Source organism: Nesoenas mayeri (assembly GCF_963082525.1).
Source record: "Nesoenas mayeri genome assembly, chromosome: 25".
Lineage (NCBI taxonomy): Eukaryota > Metazoa > Chordata > Aves > Columbiformes > Columbidae > Nesoenas > Nesoenas mayeri.
This window is the reverse complement of record NC_137549.1, coordinates 5,464,976-5,487,079: the sequence shown is the minus strand read 5'-3', so window position 1 is coordinate 5,487,079 and position 22,104 is coordinate 5,464,976. Positions and strand designations below refer to the sequence as shown.

The following is a 22,104-nucleotide window of genomic DNA, read 5'->3' as shown; positions in this document are numbered from 1 at the left end:
CGACCAGAGTGGGACCTGGGGGTGCTGGTGGGGGACAGCGCGTCCTGCTGGCGCAGCACCGGCAGGGCTGGCGTGCGGGCGGGCAGGAAAGGTTCTTTCCACAGGAAGGAGCGGGGAAACGGGGCCGTAAATCAGCGAGTGGCAGCTGGTGATTTATCACCCTGTCTGTCCCTTGTCCCCCCCGACCTGCCCCGGGGGCTCGGTGGCCAAGGGCTTCCCGCTCGCTCGGCCTCGTGCGCTTCCCGTTCCCAAAGGGCCGTGAGAAGCCGGGACGGGACGTTCCCGCTCCCCATCCCGGCCATAGACACCCGCTCACACGTGTGACGAGCTGTGCCGGTGCTCAGGGCCGCCTGTATTTACAGCCCTGTCGCCAAGCATGCGGGTACATGCGCGTGGGGGGGGGGGGCAAGTGTGGGGGCTCAGGGAAGGGGACAGGGAGGGTGGCCTTGGCCCCCGGCCATGCTGGTGGCCCCCCTGGGGTGGGGGAGGACGGTGGTTACGGTGCCGGCTGCTCGCTCCCGGTTGGGGTTTGCCATCCGTGCCGTGGGCAGCAACTCCTGGTCGTGTCCTCCAGCCCCTGGGCGCCGTTAGCCGCTGCGGAGAGCGCAGGATCAGGCCCCTGGCACCCTCTGCCACCTGCCTCCCCCAACCTGCTGGGGTCCCGCACCAACCCCCCCCGCCCCTCACCTGGGGTTCTTCAGGGTGGCCGTGTACTGCTCCATGATCTTCTGCACCGTGCGCTGGATTTCCTCCACGTTGATTTTCCCTGGGGGGGCGGAGCAGTGGGGGCTGAGCGGGGCTGGGCGCAGCCACCATGGGGGGGGGGGGGGGGGGGCCGGTGACCCTGACCATGGAGGGGGGGGCGGTGACCCCGACCATGGGGGGACGGTGACCCCGACCATGGTGGGGGGGCGGTGACCCCAACCATGGAGGGGGGGACGGTGACCCCGACCATGGGGGGACGGTGACCCTGACCATGGGGGGACGGTGACCCTGACCATGGGGGGACGGTGACCCCAACCATGGAGGGGGGGCGGTGACCCCGACCATGGGGGGAGGGGACAGTGACCCTGACCATGGGGGGACGGTGACCCCGACCATGGGGGGAGGGCGGTGACCCCGACCATGGGGGGACGGTGACCCTGACCATGGGGGGATGGTGACCCCGACCATGGGGGGGGGACAGTGACCCCGACCATGGGGGGGGGGGCGGTGACCCCGACCATGGGGGGACGGTGACCCCGACCATGGGGGGACAGTGACCCCCAGCAAGTCCCCCCCTCCAGGACTCACCCATGTTCCCGAAGATGCCCTGGTTCTGCAGAGCATCTGCATAGGAGCCCGTGTTAACAAAGGGGCTCGACCGCCCGCTGCCCAGCGGCACCCGCGAGCCCGTCAGGTCAAAGAAGGTGTCCAGCTGTGGAGGGGAGAGTGGGGGGGTCAATGCTGGCATGAAGGGCACCCCAGGGTGCCCCAATGGCTTGTCCTTGCCTGGGGTGCACCCCGTGGCCACGCAGAATTGTGTGTGCAGAAGTTTGCAAAAGAAAGATGCAAGCGCGAAGAAAATGCACGTGCAAAGTTGCATGCGCAGAAGTAAATGCATGTGCAAAAGTGTGTTTGCAGAAGCACACGTGCAAAAGAAAGATGTGCAAAAGAAAATGCGTGGTCAAAAAGAATGTGCAAAAGAAAGATGCACGTACAAAGGGGTGTTTGTGCAAGTGCAAAAGAAAGATGTACATGTCTGGCCTCGCGTGTTCCCAGCACGGCCACAAAGGGTGCCTGGGGATGTCCCTGCGCCCCAGCAGCTCCCTCACCTTGGAGCCCATGCAGAGGCTGAGCTGCTCCCTGAGGTGTCCTGCCTGCACCGCCACTTTGCTCTTCTCCTCCAGCTCCTTCCCCAGCCGCTCCTTCTCCACCAGCAGCTGCTTCTTCTCCTCCTGCCCGCTCTTCACCTGCTTCTCCGCATCCTGCAGCCGTTTCTCCAGCTCCTGCTTCTCCCCGGAGCAGTTGATGCGACACTGGAGCAGGTTCATGTCGCAGACGCTTTTCCCCACATATTTGGTTTCTCGCTCCTGTTGCCAGAGGAAAAGCCCCTCCGTGCGCTGCGTCAGCCAGTTGAGCTGCTCGTGGACGGTGCTGCAGCTGTAGGGGCTCAGCATGTCCTTGATGCGCTGGAACGTGTAGCTCATGTCGGACCGCAGGGACCCGCACTCGTGTTTCAGCAGGTCCAGGTTGGTTTTGGTGGATTCGCAGACGGTTTTGGTGGTCACCAGCTCCCGCTCGCAGCTCTTCTGCTCCTCCGTGGTTTTGGTGAGGGTGGCGCCTGCTTTGCGGCAGTTTTCCTCCAGGTCCTTCTTGTTCAGGGTGCTCTTGTCCAGCTGGCTCCGCAGCTGCGCCTTCTCGGCTGCATGGGGGGGGACACACGATTGGGGTGCGTGATCTCCCGACCCACATCTTGGGGTGACTGCTGTCTCTGGGGAGGGGGCACCCCCCAGCACAGTCTGTGGTGGGTCCCTGAGGGGTGTTTGGGGGTCCCCAGGGGGTGGGAGTGTTGGGGGGCACTGGGGGGGTCCCTTACCGCTGCAGCTGGCATTGATGAGGCTGATGGTCATGTGGCACTCATCCAGCTTCCTCTTCTGATAGGAGATGATCATCACCATCTCCTGCAGCTGCCGTGGGGGGAGGAAGAGGAGGGAGGTCAGGGTGTCACGCAGGGACCCCCCTGCATCGCTTTGCTCCCCCTGGGCAGTGCTGAAGAGCTGGGGGCTGGGGAGGATGAGGAGGAGGAGGGTGAGAATGGGGGGTGCTGGCTCCAGGATGCCAGAGCTGAGAACTCCCCTGGCGCTGGGAGCGGGGCGCACGTCACCATCAGGCTCTGCCCACCCCCATCTCCCCCCATCCCTGCCAGACCTCGTGGGGCTGCAGCAAGGTCCAGCTCCCTCCAGCACCCACAGGTGGGTCGCTGCCCCACCTGGGTCTTACCTTGGCAATGGGGTTGGGTGCCTGGGTGCTGTTGCATTTCTCCAGCTCCCGTTGCACCTTCTGGGCCAGGACCTGCAGCCCTTGCTTCTCCTTGAGGGTGGCGTTGAGGGTGCGGGTGAGGTTCATGTTCCTGCTCGCCAGGATGGTGATTTTGTTGAAACGGTCCTGCAGCTGCTCCTCCAGCACCCGCAGGTGGGTGTCCGTCCCGCCCTGCGCGTTCCCGTACACCATGAACAGCACCAGCCCCAGGATGATGAGGAACTGGATGAGGGAGGTGAAGAGGAAGATGTACTTGATGTAAAACCCACAGTCCCGCTTGGGCATCGGGTCCTTGGGCTCCAAACTGAACTTGGCCATGGCGTAGCTGCTCTTCTCCATCCCGCCGGTGCTCTGCGCACCCCACCCCACCGCAGCCCCTTTCAAGGGGGGGGAGCCGCGCCGGGGCGGAGCTGGCTCCCACCGCCGTGTTTATATTGCTCTATTTAATATTTCCTCCTGCCGGGCTCCTTCCTGCCGTGCCGGATGCCTCCAACCCGCCGGGTTATCACGATGCAGCTTCTGTTTGCGGGACGACTATTGTTCCCGGTTGCTAATGGACAGGGGGCGAAGGCTGGGATCCCGCTCCCCCCACCCTTGTGCCGGGGTCTGGTGCTCCCCTGGGACAGACTCACCCCAAAATAGCCCCTGGCAGGGTGGGGGAGCCTGGGGGTTGAGCCCACCAGAGGAGGATCCTACTGCCCCCACCGCACACCCCAGATTGGTCCTGGCACCGCGTCGTCATGGGGGGACAGTGGCGGGACCCTGCTGCTCACCAGGTGGGTGGCACTTGGGGACCAATGCTCCACGTCTGCTCTCCTGTGCCTTTTGGGAAGGATGCGGGCAGGGAGGGATGCGGGCAGGGAAGGGATGTGGGCAGGGAAAGATGCGGGCAGGGAAGGGATGCGGGCAGGGAAGGGATGCGGGCAGGGAAGGATGAGGGCAGGGAAGGATGCAGCCAGGCCCTGGTTGGCAGGTAGGGCGGCAGCGGGCTGGAGTGGGTGACATGGGATGAAGCCACCACTGGGAACCTCTGTCTGTGGCACCTGTGGGTGCTGTCACTCCTTAGAGCCACCGTCCTGCCATAGGGAACTGCTCCTGGTCTCCGCTGCTGCACTGGTGTTGGTGACCACAGAGGGGGGGTCTGGGCTGCAGAACCAGCCCCCCTGGATCTGGGCTGAGCTGAAGCACATTCGGATCCCCTGGCCCCCACCACCCTGTCCCGGTCCCACAGGAGCCCTGTGCTGTGGCAGAGGGGCCGGCTGTGCCCAGGACCCCCCCAGCTCTGCAGGATGCTCAGGGGGGGCCGCTGACCCCGAGCCGCTCGCTCGCCGTTTCCTGCCTTCTGGCTGCGCCGCGGTCCCCGGGGACCGGGAAGTGTCTGCGATGGCCGGGATGGTGTCGGTCCCCAATCCATTCTCAGCTACTGCCGTTTCCTTCCTGAGCTGCAAATAACGGTGAGTCACCCCCGGTCCCCCCGCGGGGACCCTCCCGGGGCTCCACCAGACCCCTGACCCCGGTGGCTTTGGATGCTCCCCCCGGCAGCCCCCCCAAGGGCTCCCCGCAGCCTCCCCGGGTCACTGGGGATCCCAAGGGGGCACCCGCTCCCCCCTGGCACCGCAGCCCCTACCTCTGTCCCATTTCCCCATTAACCTGCTGGCTATGATTAATCCTTGCCACGCTGTGCATTGAGGTCAGGCCATGGGAACGGCTCTGCCTGGCTACAAATTGCTGCAGGGCTGGGGGCTCCGCATTGGAACCCCCGGGTTTGGAGTGCTGTGATGGGGCTGGTGTTGCCCCGCATGGGATCTGCAGCCCGGGGAGCCCCAAATCAACCAGTTGGGGACGATTTCCAGAGTGTGCAGAGATACTTTCAGCTGGAAACTGCCCGGCAGCCCCATGCCAGCGCCCGGCGCAGGGGGTGGTGGGGGCGATGCCCGGGGGGGCCGGATGCCTGCGCGCTGCCTGCCCTCTGCACAGGATACCGCGGTGGCAGGAAAATCGGCAAACTTTCCTGGAAACCTTCTTCAAAGCGGCACCAAAGATGCTGGGAAGCGGCTGGGAAACAGCAGCAGCTGCTGATCCCTGTGCCCCCTGTCCCCGCTTTGTCCCCTGGGGTGTCTGGGGGTTAAAGCCTTGCGGGGGGGTGTGACGGCTCATAGGGCTGTGGCGACAGCCAGGGGACACGTCGTGGTGAGCAGAGCAGCTTTTATTGCCCAAACACCTGCCCAGAGTTCCCAGTTGCTGGAGCTCACTGGGAATGTGGCTTTAAACCCCCCAGGTGGGAAAAACCATCCCTGGGTTGAGCTCAAGCTGCTCAAAAGCCGAACGTCCAACCCCTCCGGTCTGGCTGTCCTGCTGCGGCACTGGGACATGCAGTGGCATCGGGACACACGGCGGCATCACAAGAGGTGGCAGGATCAGGACACGCAGTGACATCGGGACACGGTGACGTCGGGACACGCAGGGGTTGGGGGGCTGCCGGGCTTCAGCCCTTCCTGCAAAGAATGGGGGAGCAGAGAGTGAGTCCCTGCATGGCCCATGCGTCCTGCTCCTCTGGGGACACCGGTGACAATGGCATATGTCAGGAAGTGTGGTGACCCCCTCCTCGGCTGTCCCCCCCACCGGCCACACAGAAAGTACCGGGACGGGGGGCACCTGCGCCCGGTCGCTCGGTCCCTCGTCCGCCGCCGCAGCGCGTCCAGCTTGGTGGCATAGTCCCGCCTGTGGGGACAACAGAGCCAGTGACGCGGTGTCCCTGTCCTCAGGATGGGGGACGGAGGGTCCCCATGGGGAGGGAGGGACAGGGCGGGGTGGTGTGGGGGACGGAGGGTGGGAGTCAGGCTGAGTGTGGGGTTTTTGGGGGGATGCTCTGGGGTGGCATGGCAGGGGACAAGGACCTTACAGGGTGTCCTCGAGCTCTCTCTGCCGGGCCTGGCACTGCTCCCCCCGCGCCCGCAGCGCTCGCTGCTGCTCCGTCACCTCGTCCAGCCGCTGCCGCAGCCCCCGCGCCTGCTCCTCACCCCGCGCCAGCTCCGCTGTGGGACCGAGGGGACAGCGTGGTCACCCTGACACCCCGAACCCACCGGGCACGGTCCCCAAAGGGCGTGCGGCTGCGGGACCCCTCGTGTGGGGTGACGCAGGATTTGTACCCAATGCCGCTGCTCCCTGGGGTTGGACAGATGGATGCAGGGGATGGACAGGTGGATGCAGGGGACAGACAGACCTCACCTTGCAGAGCTGCCTTGCCGCGGGCCAGCTCAGCTCGCTCGCGCTGCAGGGTCACCAGCTCGTCCCCCAGCGCTGTGACATTGACCTCCAGCCTGGCCTGGGGAGAGGGGACATGGTGGTGTGGGGACAGGGAGGGGACAGTGTCCTCTGGGCAGAGCCCTGTTCCTCCTCATCACTGCCCTGTGTCCCCAAGCTGTCCCCAAGCTCCTGGGGGCTTTACATGGCCCCATCATGTTTCTCAAAGGAGTTGGGACATGGATTTAGGGAAAATCCTTTCCCAGAGGGCCGCCCATCCTGGGGAGGATGCTGGGGCACTGCGGATGTCACAGGTCACTCAAGCACCCCATGGGTGGCATCCCCGGGGCCAGGGAGGGGACAGAGGTCGCGTGAGCTGCGTCCCTGACGGCTGCACAGCCCAGCCCCACTCCCAGCCCCATTCCCGGGAAGCGGGAGCATTTTTCCAGCCTCTCCAGACCATTGTTCAGCCGGATGAGCCCGGAGGGGCGGCGGGACCCGGCTCTTCCTCCAGGCTGTGCCGCGGCACCGGGGCCGGGCCCTTTCCCAGCCGGGGCGGCAGCTAAAAATACCTGGGAGGAGAGAAGCAGCAGCTCCGCACCGGCCCCCGCAGCCGCTTTGGGACGGGGTAATTACCCGTGTGCAGAGCAGCTGGGTGACGGCTGGGAAGAGCCGTGACAGCGGGAGCAGGGCTGTGCCGAGGGACCGGGGGCAGATGGAGGTCCTGTTTTGGGGTGTCCCATGCAGGGAGGTGGCTGTGCACCCACAGGCTGCTTATCACCCTTTCCAGCTCATCTTTGCAGCTGGGCTTTGCTCTCTGGATCATAGAATCATTTGGGTTGGAAGACACCCTCAAGATCACGGACTCCAACCATAACCCACCCCAGCACTACCCCCTGTCCCTGAGAACCTCATGTCCGTCTGTCCAGCCCTCCAGGGCTGGTGACTCCAGCACTGCCCTGGGCAGCCTGTTCCAATGCCCCACAGCCCTTTGGGGAAGAAATTGTTCCCAGATCCAACCTCAACCTCCCCTGGCGCAACTTGAGGCCGTTTCCTCTGCTCCTGGCACTTGTTCCTGGGGAGCAGAGCCCGACCCCCCTGGCTCCAAGCTCCTTTCAGGCAGCTCAGAGATCAGAAGGTCTCCCTGCAGCTCCTGTTCTCCAGCTGAACCCCCCAGGTGTCTCAGAACCCCCCTTCTCCACAACCAGGTGTCCCCAACCCCCCCAGCACCTACCGCCCGCTCCCGACAGGACGCCAGGCTGGCGTTGACCTTCCTGGTGTCACCGCGGGCCCGGGCGATGTCCCTGCGCAGAGCATCCCCGGCCTCGGCGCCCGCCGCCGCCGCGCGCTGCAGCCGCGCTCGCTCCCGCTCCAGCTCGGCCAGGCGGGTCCCCAGCTCCCGGCTCTCGTTCGCCGCCCGTTCCCGGCAGCCCTGCAGCTTCCCCAGCGCCTCTGAGCGCCACACCATCACCGCCACCGCCACCGTCACTGCCGCCACCAGCACCAGCAGTGCCGCGCACAGCCCCAGCACCTTCAGGGTGGCTTTGGGCACCGCGGGGTCCATGGCGGGTTGGGGACGCTCACCCGCTCCGGTGGTGGCTGCTTGGGATGTGGCAGCATCCCCAGTGCAGGTCACTCCCTGGGCTGCCATAATTGCTGCCTGTGGGTTGTTGTTGGTTTTTTGTTTTCCTTTTCTATTCTATTTCTCACCAAACGCCGCTTTGGGCTGCGGTTTCGCGCAGGTCACAGCCCAGAATAGACTTTGTTTGTGCTGGACGTGGGACAACGCGCTGTCCCTGTGCCCAGCTGTGGGTGACAGCGCAGGGACAAGTGGGGATGCAGTTGGCATCCTGGTGGGTGTTGGGGACACTGAGGCTGCTGTCTGCCCCAGGGGTTTCTGCAGCACCCCCGTGCAGCAGGGCTGGGGATCCAGGTCGCCAAGGGCAACAAAGTGCTGGGTTTTCGCAAGGTTTTAATGGAAATAGGTTAGAACTTAGTTAACTCTAAAGTATCTATGGACATCTCAACTCAGGGCAGCCCAGTTGTGTCTCTGTCCCCTCCAGCCTGTGCCCCAGTGTCCTCCCTTGCCCTAGGCACAGCCCTTGGTGGATGGAGGGACATCATCTCCCCAGGGTGTCCCCATGGTGACCAGGGTGAATTTGGTGAGCAAGGGGGTCAGTGTAGGTGGCTCTGGGACAGGAGCGAACAGGTGACACCGCACCCATTGCCACCCCCAGACCCTGGATGGGGACAGTCTGTCCTTGCCCCACACCAGGGGACAGGGAATCAGCGGAGCCTGTGGTCCCGGCTTGTGGGGCTCAGCGGAGCCACATCCAAAGCAGGACAGCCACGAGGAGGATCCAGAACCAGGTCCCACCCAAGTCCTCGCTCCTTGTGCCCTGGAGCTGCTTCTGCAGGCGCTCGTTCTCCAGCTGGATCTTGTCCCTGGGGTGAGGACAGTGACAGTCGGTGACAGAGCACAGGGCTGGGGACAGCGCGGGGGAGCATGGGGCTCACCTGATGATCTGCAGGACCTCCAGCTGCTCCTGCTGCCGGGCCACCTCTGCCCTGAGCAGCTGGTTCTGCTCTGTGGGGAGATGACAGTGCGGGGAGGTCCGGTGACACAGGGGACAGGGATCTGGGTGTCCCAGAGCCTGGGGATCAATGTGTCCCGGGGGCTGGGGATGAGGGTGGCCGAGGGGGCAGGGATCAGGGCGACCCAGGGGACAGGGATCAGGGTATCCCAGGGAATCAGGGTGTCCCAGGGGATGGGGATCAGGGTGACCAAGTGGACAGGGCTTAGAGTGACTGAGGTGACAGGGATCAGGGTGTCTCAGGGAATCGGAGTGTCCCAGGGAATAAGGGATCAGGATGACACTGGGGACAGGGATCAGGGTGTCCCAGGGGACAGAGATCAGGGTATCCCAGGGGACAGGGATCAGGGTATCCCAGGGGACAGGGATCAGAGTGTCCCAGGGGACAGAGATCAGGGTATCCCAGGGGATAGGGATCGGGCTGTCCCAGGGGGCAGGGATCGGGGTGGCCAAGGGGACAGAGTTCAGGATGACCCAGGGGACAGGGATCAGGGTATTCCAGGGAATCAGGGTGTCCCAGGGAATCAGGGTGTCCCACGAGATGGGGATCAGGATGACCAAGGGAACAGGGATCTGGGTGTCCCAGGGAATCAGGGTGTCCCAGGGAATGGGGATCACAGTGTCCCCTGGGCTGTCGCCTGTCCCCGCACCGACCCCCACCCCCCCCCCCAGCACTCACCTTGCAACTGGGCCACCGTGGCAAGCGCCTCCTCCAGCTGCATCGCCCCCCACGCTGTGTCGCCGGCCACCACGGGGCGCGTGTCCTGCTGGCAGAGCATGTAGGGGAGCGTCACCCCCAGCAGCACGGCGGCCACCCCGATGGCCACGGCCGCGTACGTGACCCACGCCGGCTTGTTCGCCATCCTGCGCGGGGCCGGGGGACACTGAGCTTTGCACCAAAACCCGGCGGTTTCGGTTCTGCAAGAGGGGGCTGGATTTCCTGGAAATCACGTGGATTTGAGAACGCGCGCTGCCTGCAGCGGGCACGGACGGGCAGGGACGGGCAGGGACGGGCAGGGACGAGCAGGGACGGGCAGGGACGGGCAGGGACGGGCAGGGACGAGCAGGGACGGGCAGGGACGGGCAGGGACGGACAGGGACGGGCAGGGACGGGCAGCGCTCGGGAGGTGCTGCGGGTCGCCCAACCCCATGGAGCTGGTGCCACGGGGGGGACAGGGCTGAGCCAGCTCAGGGCCCCCCCCAGGAGTTGTGCTAAAATCCTGCGGGGGTTTGATGCATTCCCTGCGTTTCTCAGCAGGGAAATGTCCCCCCAGCGAAGGCAGCGGCGGCCGGTCCATTGCTGCCCCCCCCCGCAGCACCTGGGGGGACAGGGGAGGCACCTCCCGGGTCCTGTCGCTGTCCCCTGTGGGGCTGGGAGGAGACGGGGACGTGGATTGTGGGACACGAGGGGGTGCGATATTTGGATATAGGGTGCGTGATATAGGATGTAGGATGGGGATATGGGATGTGGGATGGAGACGATGGGATATGGGATGCAGAATATAGAACACGGGGTGTGGAATGCAGGATACGGGATGCCAGATATGGGATGAAGAACATGGGATATGGGATGAAGGATATGGAATATGGGATGTGGGATGCAGGAATATGGAATGTGGGATATGGGTTGCAGGAATACAGGATATGAAAAGTGGGATTAAAGGTATGGGAATATGGAATATGGGGTTTGGGATGTGGAATGTGGCATATGGGATATGGGATGGGAGGATGCTGGATGTGGGATATGGGACATGGGATGCAGGATATGGGAATATGGAATGTGGGATATGGGATGCAGGATATGGGTTGTGGGATAAAGGATATGGGTATATGGGATGCAGGATATTGGGATATGGGATGTGGGAATATGGAATATAGGGTATGGGATGCAGGGATATGGGATGTGGGAATACAGAATATAGGATATGGCTTAAGGGAATATGGGATGCAGGGATATGGGATATGGGATGTGGGATGAAGGATATGGGATGTGGGAATATGGAATATGGGATATGGGATGCAGGGATACAGGATATGGGATATGGGATGTGGGATGAAGGATATGGGATGTGGGAATACAGAATATAGGATATGGCTTAAGGGAATATGGGATATGGAATGCAGAGATATGGGATATGGGATGTGGGATGAAGGATATGGGATGTAGGAATATGGAATATAGGATATGGTTTAAGGGAATATGGTATATGAGATGCAGGAATATTGGGTATGGGATGTGGGAATATGGAATATAGGATATGGGATGCAGGGATATGGGATATGGGATGTGGGATGAAGGATATGGGATGTGAGAATACAGAATATAGGATATGGCTTCAGGGAATATGGGATATGGGATGTAGGAATATGGGGTATGGGATGTGGGAATATGGAATGTAGGATATGGGATGCAGGGATATAGGATGTGGGATGTGGGATGCAGGAATATGGGATGTGGGAATATGGGATTTGGGATGTGGGAATATGGGAATATGAGCATCCCAGGCTGGGTGGGAACTGGAGGGTTGGGGGGCTCCTGTGTTTTCACAGCTGGTGCTGGTGCCACCGTCCCTGTCACCACATCTGTGCCAGGGAGCTGAGAACACCCGTCCCCAGGGATGCTCCGGCCACATCCTGGCACATGGGGACAGCACCTTTCCCCCCGGCTCCAGAAATAGCTGCTCCACTTTTAGTGTTTTTATTCTGCTGCTTCATGTGATAGAAAAACCAATGGCTGTGAAATTAAAAACACACAACATATTTACCAAACTTCAAGTTTTTGAGTCAGATTTTCAGCATCTGGAGAATTAAAAGGTGCTGGCAGATTCGGCGAGCTGTCAGCATAAAGGCTTTAAATATGTTGTTATTATTATTTATGGTCTGGAGCCTGAAGAGGAACCGAGGCCAAAGGTTTCAAAAATAGCCTGAAAAATGGGAATGGATGTTTTTTCCAGAACCAGCTCACTTTGAACAGCGAGATATTGAGATGCAACTCTTAAAAAAATATATTGAAAAAGCAACTGAGAAAGGAATGTGCACCGTCGAAGGGCTGCCCCGGAGCCACCCCGGCGCGATGGAGCGCGGCCGCCCCGCCGGGTCCCGGCTTCGCAGAGCGAGCGTCAGTGCTCCGGGCAGCCTTTTTCCCTTTCCCCTCTGTTTTTCCCCCAAATCCTGGTCTCTGAAGGCCCCTTTCCCAAGGTAATCACAGCAAGAGGTCCCAGTGCCCCTGCTCTGGGAGGGATTGGGGTCTCTCTCCTCCAGCTCATCCGTGTTCAGGGGCTGTTTGTTTTCCTGCTCCGGCAGGTTATCCAGGGAGTGCCAGGAGTGGGGCCGCAGCTCTTGGCCAGACGGCCTGGAATTCGGCAGCTGGATCCCGCCCGGCCCCGCCATCGCGGCACAGACGCGGAGCTGGCACCTCCCGTGTCCCCCCGCGGCTGGACACGCCGGGATGCTCCGGTTTGGGATCCCCGGGGATGCTTGGGTTTGGGGTTCCCAGGGTTTGGGGTCTCTGGGGATGCTCTGGGTGCCAGAGGATGCTCACACTTGGGGTCCCCGGGGATGCTTGGGTTTGGGGTCCCTGGGGTTTGGAAGTTCTGGTTTGGGGTCTCTGGGGTCCCCAGGGGTGCTCTGGATCCCTGAAGATGCTCAGGTTTGGGGTTCCCAGGGATGGTCCAGATTTGGAGTCTCTGAGGATGCTCAGGTTTGGGGTCCCCAGGGATGCTGCAGTTTGAGCTCGCTGGGGATGCTCTGAATCCCTGAAGATGCTCAGGCTTGGGGTCCCCAGGGATACTCAGATTTGGGGTCCCCAGGGATGTGCCAATTCAGGGCAGGGAGCGGACGAGACGCCTCTGTCCCCTGCCCCCCAGCAGGATATGGCCCCTGTAGCTGCAGTGCTGGGTGTGGAGCAAAGCATAGATGCCAGTGAGGACAGGGTGTGCAGGGGCACATTTTTTGGGCTGCCAGGGGCTGGGGTCAGCACACGGGGGCAGCTCCTGCCCCGCTCAGCCCCAGGGGGGTGGTCAGGCAGCACAGCCCCCCCAGCCCCTCGGGGGGGCTGAGATCCATGTCCCGGGCAGGCACAACGCCTCCACTTTTCCCTTTCATCCCTTGCCTGTGCCTGTTTCCTTTCAGCCTGAAACGTGGGTTTCTCTCCTATTTTGGGTTGGCTTTTTGGCTGCTTTCTTCTATTATTTTAATTTAGGCACTGTCATTATATTTTCCATTATTTAAAAAAAAAAAAGAGAAGAGAATGAGAACAAGCAGCTTCCCAAGGCCGTTTCCAGCTCCCGGCTGCTGCTCAGAGCAGCTTCTGTTCCCGGCCAACGCTGGGACGTGCTCGTGGGGCGCAGAGTCACCCCCTTCCCGCAGCCCCGTTCCCCTCCTCCCCAGGGAACACTGGGGGTTTTGGGGCGATGCACCCCAATGCGGGGATGCTGTCGGGGGGGGGATAAACAATCAGCAGCCCCATCCCGGCCGCGGGGGCCCCGGCAGCACCGGAGGACGTGCCGATGTGCCGACACACCATCCCGCTCATTTACGTTGGGCTCCGGCCATCCCTCATTGCTGGCGGGGCGGGACGGGAGCTGCTCCCTGGCTCCTTTTTCTCTCCCTCACTTTTCTTATTCCCTTTTGATGGGGGGCCGGGGGGGTAAAAAGAAGCAGCTGAGCCCCCTCTGACCACCCCACCTGCCTTTCTTGTCGCCATCCCAAGGGACGGGGGGGCTCTCCGTGTCCCCTCATCTGCATCCCGCGGTCCTGCCAGCCACCCCAGGAGGTTTCCATCCCCGTCTCTGCAAGTGGGGAGCAGGGCAGCGTTTCCCCCACATGTCACCCACCCTAAAACCCACAGCTGGGCCCCCCGTGCGCCATCATCTGCCCAAAGCCGTGGGGGTGTCCAAGGGGATTCTCGCTCCAGCCCCATCCTCCCACCTGCTCATCGCGGGCTGAGCTGGGATCGCTGCCCGTGCCAAATAAAACCCCAAAAGCAAAAGTGGCTTCGACACCACAGCTGTTGCCAAAAACTCCTCTGGGCTCCTCACCCCGCAGCCTCTGGGTTCAATACGGGGTTCCCCCCCGGGTACCCCACTCTGGAGCCGCCACGGGCCATGCGGAGCCGCGTGCCGGTGGTTTCTGCTAACGATTATGAGAATTGGAGGCAAAAGCGTCCCAGCTGGCAGCCCTGGACACTCCACTGTGCAACCAGCCCAGCTCAGCATCGCCTGGAAGCCGGGAGGGGCCGGGGGGGGGGGGTATTTTGGTCCCTGATGATGCTCCACAGCACCCAGGTGGGGTGCGCGTCTGGCTGGGGACCTTCGGGGACCAAGTTGCTCCTTGTCCCTGGGGCTGGAGCATGTGGGACCCTCGGGAAGGGGGTTCCCCAGAGGATCCCCCGCCCTGGGGGGATGATGAGCCCGAGGGTTTGGCTGCAGCCCCCCAGCCCAGCCCCTGACCCCGGGCAGGTTTCCAGCCCTCGGGAATGTGGGGCTGGGCTGGACACCCAGCACGGACCTCCCGCACCCCGGCGCATCCCTGCATGTCCCTCCCTCCATCCCCCCATCCGTGGGACCGAGGGGAGCCCCTGGTGGATCCTTGGCCCTCCCAGCCCCCAGATCCCCAAGGGTGCAATGTTGGGGGTCCCGGGGATGCAGATGGGGCCGGTGGGGGGAAGCCATGCTCAGCACATGGTGATGTTGCACTGTGGCTGATTTCACCATTTTTCCCCCCATTATTTTTTCTTCCCGCCACCATAAATAGCAGCAGAGCTGCGGGAGCCGCTTCCATCTGCCTGGCCGGAGCAGCTGCCCTGGACCAAGCCAAGCAGATGGTGGAAAACAATCCTGCTGCTGGCACTGCCCCTGGCACAGCCCCCATCACCAGCCCCCCCGCAGTGGGGGACACGGTCCTGGCGGGACACGCAGCACCTTGGTTTGGGGGGTCCTGCTGTCTCAGGTGCCACCTCCCGCCCTGCCTTGTGGTGTCACCCACCCGATGTCCCCATATCGAGTCCCATCCTGCCTGGATTTGGCAGACTCCCCCCGCCCCACCGTGTCCCCCCCACCCGGGTGCCCCGTGTCCCCTTTGATCTCGCAAGTGGCCGCATCCAGTATAAGGGTGAAAAAATGCCGCGTTTGGGCCAAACTGTGTTGTAAAAGGGAAATGTTGTCCCGGGAGCTGGACGGGGGGGGGGTGGCCTTATAAAAGCAGCTTATTCCATTACAACATCCACCAGGAGAGGGCACAGGGCGGGCGGGGGGCGCTTGCAAAACTCCCCCCGGTGCCTCTGTAGGGGACAGACGGACATGGCTGGGGTCACCCAGTGGGTGCTCAGCTCCTGCATCTGGTGCATCCCCATGCTGGGGGGACCACAGGGCTGGATGGGCGCCCCCCGCCCCCCGCTGCCACGTCCCCTGGCCGCAGGGATCTGGCACTGGTCCCCCCCGCACTGCTGCCAGATGCTGAACGGGGCCCAAGGCAAACAGGAGCCGCCGGGACGGAGCTACCGTGCGGGGTGGGAGGTGATGGAGAGGGGGGGTACACGTCCCTGCATCCCCCTGCTTGGGTCTGGACACCCCCCGGAGAAGCCCAGCAGCCAGGCGGGTGTACACACAACTGTATTTCGTAATAAATAATGTACAAATCCGCACGCTCCTGCTGTCGCCGCTCGCTCGCTGCCCCCGTGCGCCCCGGGAGCGGGGGGTCGGTCCCTGTGCTGTGGAGGGGGGGTAAAAAATGCTCTTTTTTCTGAGAAAAAGGTACCTGGGGCAAAACACTGTCCCAGGGCAAACCCGCCGGGTGGGTGGCAGCAGGACAGGTGCAGCATCGGGTCCATCCGGGCGCCGCGCTGAAGTTCAAGGGCACCAAACCTGGTGTCCCCTGCATGTCACCCACCGCCGAGCCCCCAAGAGCACAGGGGGGGCTTTTTATCCCCATCCTCGGGTTTTTCGCCAAAAAAGAAAGCCCGTGTTTCCTTTGGGGGTGCAGGGCAGGGATGCAGCGGATGCTCCCGGCACCCTTGGCACGGGCACATGGGACCCCCTGCCACCAGGCAGGGGACATCCCTTCCCCCCCAGCCCCTTCCCCTATTGGCTTCCACCCCCGTTTTGATTCTATTTTATTTAAATAACCCCCACGGGGGCCGCGACTCCGCTGCCGGCACCACCGGCACCGCGGTCCCCGGGGACTGAGCACCAAGAGCTGCCCCGCACGGGGCGGGGGTTGAGGGTCGGACGGGGTGATAGGGACTCCCCACTGTCACCCATGTCCCAGCGGTCCCACTGTCCCCGGGGGGTATGGCCGAAGGGTCCCACTCCCCGTGTCCCCCCCCTCGGTGGTTATAAATGAGTAAAAGCAACGGAGAAAGGGAGGGCAGCGCTGAGCTGGGGAGGGGGCGCAGGGGGGGCAGCGGTGCTCACGGTTCGCCCTGGCTCCGGCCCGTCCTCTGCCTGCTGCCGGGGGTCCGGCGGGCGGCCGTGGGGCCGGGGGCTTGGGCGCCGGAGGCGAAGTCCATCACGTCGGGGGGAGCCCGGCGCATCTCCCCGGCGCCCATCTCCCGCCGGATCTCATCCAGCGCCTGGGCCGGCGCCGTCAGCAGCCGCTGGAAGAAACTCTGGCGTCCCGCTGGCCGCTCCTGGCAGGTGAAGGTGACGGCCGTGCCCGTGTCGGCCTTCATCTCCCGCGAGAAGCCGTCGGAGGTGCCGTCGAAGCAGCGGCCGATGGCGATTTCCTTGGCCAAGCGCGGGTTCTGGTCCGTCACCGTGTAGATGCCGTAGTTGTGACCCAGCGGGTCGACCGGCGCCAGCATGGTGAAGGCGGCCGTGTGGTTGTTCTCGGCCACCGGCGGGTGACGGCTCAGGTAGTCCCGGAGGAGGCTGTTGACGGCCGTGCGGCGGCAGCTGCCTTGGGGCATGATGGAGACCAAGGTGCGATCCACCAAGCTCTGGTCGAAGAGCATCCCGCTGCACTTGAACTCCACGCAGGCCCCCGAGGTGTTCTCCAGCAGCATGTCCCGCACGCTGCGGGTGTCCCGCAGCCCGTAGAGCTGTCCCCGCGTGCGCGGGTGGGTGCCCCCCAGGTTCCGGGACCTCACCATGTACTCCTGCGGCCCCTCGATCTGAACCTTGATGAAACAAGCCCTGAATTCTTGAGGGTTGGGCCACCACGAGAGGTAGTCGCCGGTCCAGGAGGTCAGGTCGCTCTCCTTGAAGGGCACCACGTTGTACTCGTACTTGTCCACCTCCACGCGGTAGAAGCGGAGGTGGTTGGCGCTGACCGGTGCCTCCTCGCACTCCTCGAGGCTGCGGTAGGGGTAGATGGGCCCGTTGGTCTCATCGACGTTGTTGGGGTCGGGCTTGGCCACGTTGATTTGGAAAGCCGTCTTCTTCAAGTTGGGGTCGTCGTGGTCGGAGCGGCGGTAGCCCAGCTTGCCCAGGTAGGGTTGGGACACCCCGATGGCGTTGGGGTTGAGCTTGGGGCTGGAGGCCACGGCTTCCAGCTCCTCCCCACCCAAGGTGGCGGTGACATAGGCCGAGTAGGCGTCGGGGCGCTGGCTGTCGCAGAAAGCGGGCAGGCAGGCGCCGTTGGGACCCGTCACCACGCTGTCGAAGCGTCCCCAGGCCCGGGGGTTGGCCGGATAACCAGGCTGGGGCTCCAGGTTGATGAGGCTGATGACCACCCCTTCCAGCTGCTCGTAGGGGTTGAACTTCTCGTTGGCGTAAGCCCTGACCTTCACGAAGCACCGGCGGTCCTCCGGCACGTCCAGGTTGAAGAGGCGCCGCTCCCGGATCTCCAGGTTCCCCACCAGGAAGGTTCTCTCCTCTCTCTTCCCCCGGCTCCCCCCGGCCGGCCGCAGGACCCCTTCCTCCTCCCACAAGCCGGTTTCGGGATTCAAGGACCACAACTTCATCTTCTGCAGGTGCTCCGGCATCCAGACCTGCCCCGCGTCCATCCGCACCTCCACCGGCCCCGTCTGCAGCGCCGCCCCCGTCTCCCCTTCCTGAAAATCCACGGCGAACATGCCGTAAGTCCGCAGAGGGACGATCTCCCCCTCGGCGTTGGTGAAGCTGAGGTCGCTGGAGGCGGCACTGGCTGTCGCCATGTCCCTGGGGTCCAGGAAGGTGACGCTGGCTTTGACGGTGCCCTTGAAGACCTCCCGGAGGGACGGAGGAAGGCGCCGGCGGGAAGGATGAGCTCCCCGATGGGTTCTTGGCCTCTCGCCTCCCCCAGCGGGATGACGTTGCTCTGGTTGCTGTCCAGCTCCACCGGTTCCTTCTTCCGCAGCATCTTGACCTCCTGGTAGACGGTCCCACCGCGGCGGTCGAAGGGCAGGACCTTGATGGCATCTATGAATCTCTGATGTCGGTCCACAAAGCGAACAACCAAGCGTTGTGTGTCTGGCGGCACCTCGATGGTGAAGGAGCCTTTGTAGCCAGTGAAGCCAACCTTAGAATCAGAGAATCATTTTGGTTGGAAAAGACCCTAAAAATCATGGAGTCCAACCATAACCCACCCTGTCCCTGCCCCATGTCCTGAGAACCTCATGTCTGTCTGTCCAGCCCTCCAGGGATGGTGACTCCAGCACTGCCCTGGGCAGCCTGTTCCAATGCCCCACAGCCCTTTGGGGAAGAAATTGTTCCCCACATCCAACCTCAACCTCCCCTGGCGCAACTTGAGGCCATTTTGTCCTGGCGCTTGTTCCTGGGGAGCAGAGCCCGACCCCCCTGGCTCCAAGCTCCTTTCAGCAGTTCAGAGATCAGGTCTCCCCTCAGCTCCTGTTCTCCAGCTGAAGCCCCCAAGTCCCTCAACCACTCCCATCACCATCCCTCACCTTCCTCCCGCCGAGGAAGATCTGCCCGAAGCGCAGGGGCTCGCCGGTGTCGGCCGCCGTCACCCGTCCCTGCACCAGGACGCGGGGCTGGGCGCAGGGGCCACAGCCGCATTCGGCCACCACCTTGACGGGCAGGACGGACCCGGCGCAGGGGATCTCCCGCAGTTCCATCCTCCGCACCCCGCAGCAGCGCCCTGCACCCGCTCCGCACCCCCGATTCCTTGGCCGGGCTGCCGGGACACGGGGTGGGCGGGCAGCGACCCACGTTGTAGTAGCGGGAGCCGGTGGCATCTTGGGGACACTCGCTGGGCAGCTCCACCAGGCTCGGCTCTGGCTCTGGCTTACAGCTCTGCTGACCCTGGGCTGGAGGGACAGTGGGGACAGGGGGGTTAGGGTGACCGTCCCCACCGCACACCCCAGCCCTGGGCGATGCCGCGGCTCACGCAGCCCGTCCTGTTCTCACCCAGCACGGTGAGTTGTGCCGGCGCTGATTTGGTGACACCCGCCTCGGTGCTGGCTTTGCAGTGGTAGGTGCCCGTCTGCTCCGGCGTCACCCCCCGCAGCACCAGGCGGCTGCCGTAGCGCAGAACCTTCCTGTCCAGCAGCGTCCCGTTGTGGTACCTGCAGGGACAGGGATGGGGACAGCGATGGGGACAGGGATGCAGACAGGGCTGGGCTCAGCAGGGACACGGCCGGCGCTGCCATCCCTGGCCGTCCCCAGTCCCAATTTTGCGCCACCGTGACCCCACTCACCAGTAATATTTCTTGGGGACAGGGGTGCCCGAGGCTTTGCAGCAGAACGTCACCTCCTGCCCGGCCACCCGCACCTTGGTCTTGGGGTGCAGCACCATGTAGGGCTTCTCTGCAGGGGAAAAGGCAGCGGAGGGTGCAACGAGACGCGGTTGCCCCCCCAAATTGCTCCCCGCCACCCCGTGCATCCCCCTTAGGGGTACGTGGCTCCCCCAGCCCCCCTCGTGATGCTCACCCAGCCTGTGCAGCGTCAAATGGGCCACTGCCACGCCAGATTCATTGGAGACGATGGGTGCCAGGGCGGTGGCGAAGCCATCACGGTGGGCGCTGACGTTGGCAGGGCTGTCCTGGCACAGGCCCCCCGCGGCAAAGCGCCCGTGGGCGTCACTGCGCGCCAGCAGCACCGGCGGGCGGCCCTCCAGGTAGATGCGGGCGTCCGGCAGCGCCGCCCCGCCGGCGGTGACGACGGTGCCCTGCAGCGTGTGCCCGGGGCAGGCTGCGGGGTGGCACCGAGCTCAGACCCCGCAGCTGCACCCGGGGCCACCAGGCAGGTGGGGGGCACCGGGAAGGGGGGTTCCCAAGGGTGGGTTACCTGGGCAGGGCTCGGGGGGACATTTCTGCAGCTCAGTGGCGGGGCCGGCGCACGGCACCTTCTTGGTTTTCTTGCAGCTCCGGCGCCGCACGCGTGTCCCGGCGCTGCCACAGCTGCGGGAACAGGGACCCCAGGGCCCCCACTCCATCCACGTCGGCTCTGCGGGGGACACGCTCAGGCACCCCCTGAGCCCCCAGCCCGAGGTGACCCCACGCTATGGGGACACCAGGGCATCCCCAAAACCCCAGGAGGCTCCATCCACCCCCAGCTCGGCCCCTGCGTGCCTCCCCCAAGCTATTTTTACCAGCACAGCCTCTGTTATTGCAATTCAGTTGACGATGTGCAGGTGGCCGCGGCTTCACCCGGGGAGCTGCCGCGTCGGCACAGGGGCAGCCACCGCTGCCAGCGTCGCCATGGGCCCCCCCATGTCGCCAGGAGAGGAGCTGTGGGGCCAGTGGGGGTGTCGGGGGTCCCTACCTGGGCAGGGGCCGGCGCTGCACGCCCGGCGCTCCACAGCTTTGCCCTTGCACTTGACCTCCTTGAGCGCGGCCGCCAGGCGGGCGTTGACGCAGCGGCGGGCGCGGGTCTGGGTGCCGCTGCTGCCGCAGGTGCTGCGCGAGCAGGGGCTCCAGGACGACCAGTGCGACCAGTAAATGTGCTCTGGGAGGACATAGAGGCGTTAACTGGGGACCCGCCACCCGCACCCAGCGCTGTGGGGAGGGATGTTTCCCCCTGATGATGCCCAAGAGGTGATGGCTGGAGACAGGGGTTCTGGTATGGGATGTGACAGTGGGAGAGGGGTGACACATCAAAGGAGAGCACAGCAATGGGTATGGAGCCCCAAAAAGCACCGGTGGGGTTCGGGAGGGGATATGGGGGTTCCAGCACTCACCCAGCGGGCAGAGGAAGCGGATGTGGTAGTTGGAGCAGGTCTTGCCCCGTGGCTGCTCCTTGTTGAGGCAGCGAAAGCCCTTTTTGGGGCTGGCGTGCACCACCTCGCCCACCTCCTCGGGCAGCTCCCAGGCGGTGGTGCGGGCCTGGATGGCCACCGGCCGCTCGCACACGCGGCCCCGGTAATAGAAGCGGATGGCGTCCAGGCTCTCGAAGTCCCCGTCCCCCCCGGGGTGGTCGATGTTGAACCACGACGTCCACTCAGCTCCTCTGCCTGCGATGGAGCCGACCCTGAGCGCACGGGTGGGGAGCGGCAGCCCTGTCCCTAAGCGCCCCAGGATGCCACCGGGGCTAGGGACAGTGTGGGGACAAAGGACGAGGGGATGGAGGGCACCGGGGGATGCAGCGTGGAGCGCCACATCCCTGTTGTCCTTTGGAGACACTGCCGTGGCGAGAAGTGGCAGCTCACAGTGACATCACTTTTGGGGTGTCCCAGACACAAGTGACACCCCTGACAGTGTCAGGACAGCCGTACCTGCTGTGTCCAGGTCGAGCTCCGCCAGGCTGGGAGCTGCTTTCCAGGGTTTCCTCCCCCCGTCGCTCTTCCCCGGCTCCGAGTCGTTCTCCATGGGCTCTGGGGGGAGCAGAGGGTGGGGACACCCGGCACCAGGACACGCTGTCCCCGGGGCACCCACCGGCACCCAGCTTGTCCCCTGCTGAGCCAGCCGGGGGTCCCGGCAGGTGCTCTGCCACCTGGTGCCGGAGCAGCCAGGGTTGGCGGGGACACGGCATGTGGCACGTCCCCAACCCTCCGGTGACATGGCCCAAGCTGCCCTGAGCCACCCCAATGCGTCCTCTGACCAGCAGGTGCCAGAGGAACTGTCTCCAGTGCCACAACCCCGGCACACATCCGGCCCCGGCACATCTGGCGAGCGCACAGCCCCGTCCCCATCCCACCCCATATCGCCACCGCCAGCCCCCGGGGAGGGCGGCGGTGTCCCCATCCAATGGCACCGCTGGGTCCCCATGTCCTGGTTCACCTTACCTGTGGCCCCAGCACCGTGCAGGGCGGCCAGAGCCAGGAGGGCCAGAGCCAGCTCGCCCATGGTTGCCCCCGCGGCGGCGACTGCGAGCGCGGCAGCGCGGCCGGTCTATATATGAGGCAGCCGGCAGCGATCGGCTCCTGGCAC

The 22,104-nt window shown here is 64.0% G+C and overlaps 2 protein-coding genes across 2 annotated transcripts; both read right to left on the bottom strand.

Moving 5' to 3' along the window:
- Positions 1-587: 587 nt before the first annotated feature.
- PLVAP (plasmalemma vesicle associated protein) lies at positions 588-3,360 on the bottom strand (the record flags this gene model as incomplete). The annotated part of the gene is made up of 6 exons (XM_080359192.1): positions 588-594; positions 688-766; positions 1,294-1,417; positions 1,815-2,404; positions 2,579-2,669; positions 2,983-3,360. The coding sequence occupies 6 exons, from the start codon at positions 3,358-3,360 to the stop codon at positions 588-590; spliced, it is 1,269 nt and encodes a 422-aa protein (XP_080215318.1).
- Positions 3,361-16,266: 12,906 nt separating this feature from the next.
- Positions 16,267-22,020, bottom strand: CILP2 (cartilage intermediate layer protein 2; the record flags this gene model as incomplete). Its single annotated transcript, XM_080359547.1, is given in 12 exon segments — positions 16,267-18,005; positions 18,008-18,296; positions 18,682-18,894; positions 18,896-19,044; positions 19,145-19,302; positions 19,435-19,543; positions 19,667-19,927; positions 20,024-20,182; positions 20,501-20,683; positions 20,916-21,188; positions 21,450-21,548; positions 21,960-22,020. Coding segments are annotated over 12 exon segments (3,693 nt in total).
- Between the last annotated feature and the right edge of the window lie 84 nt (positions 22,021-22,104).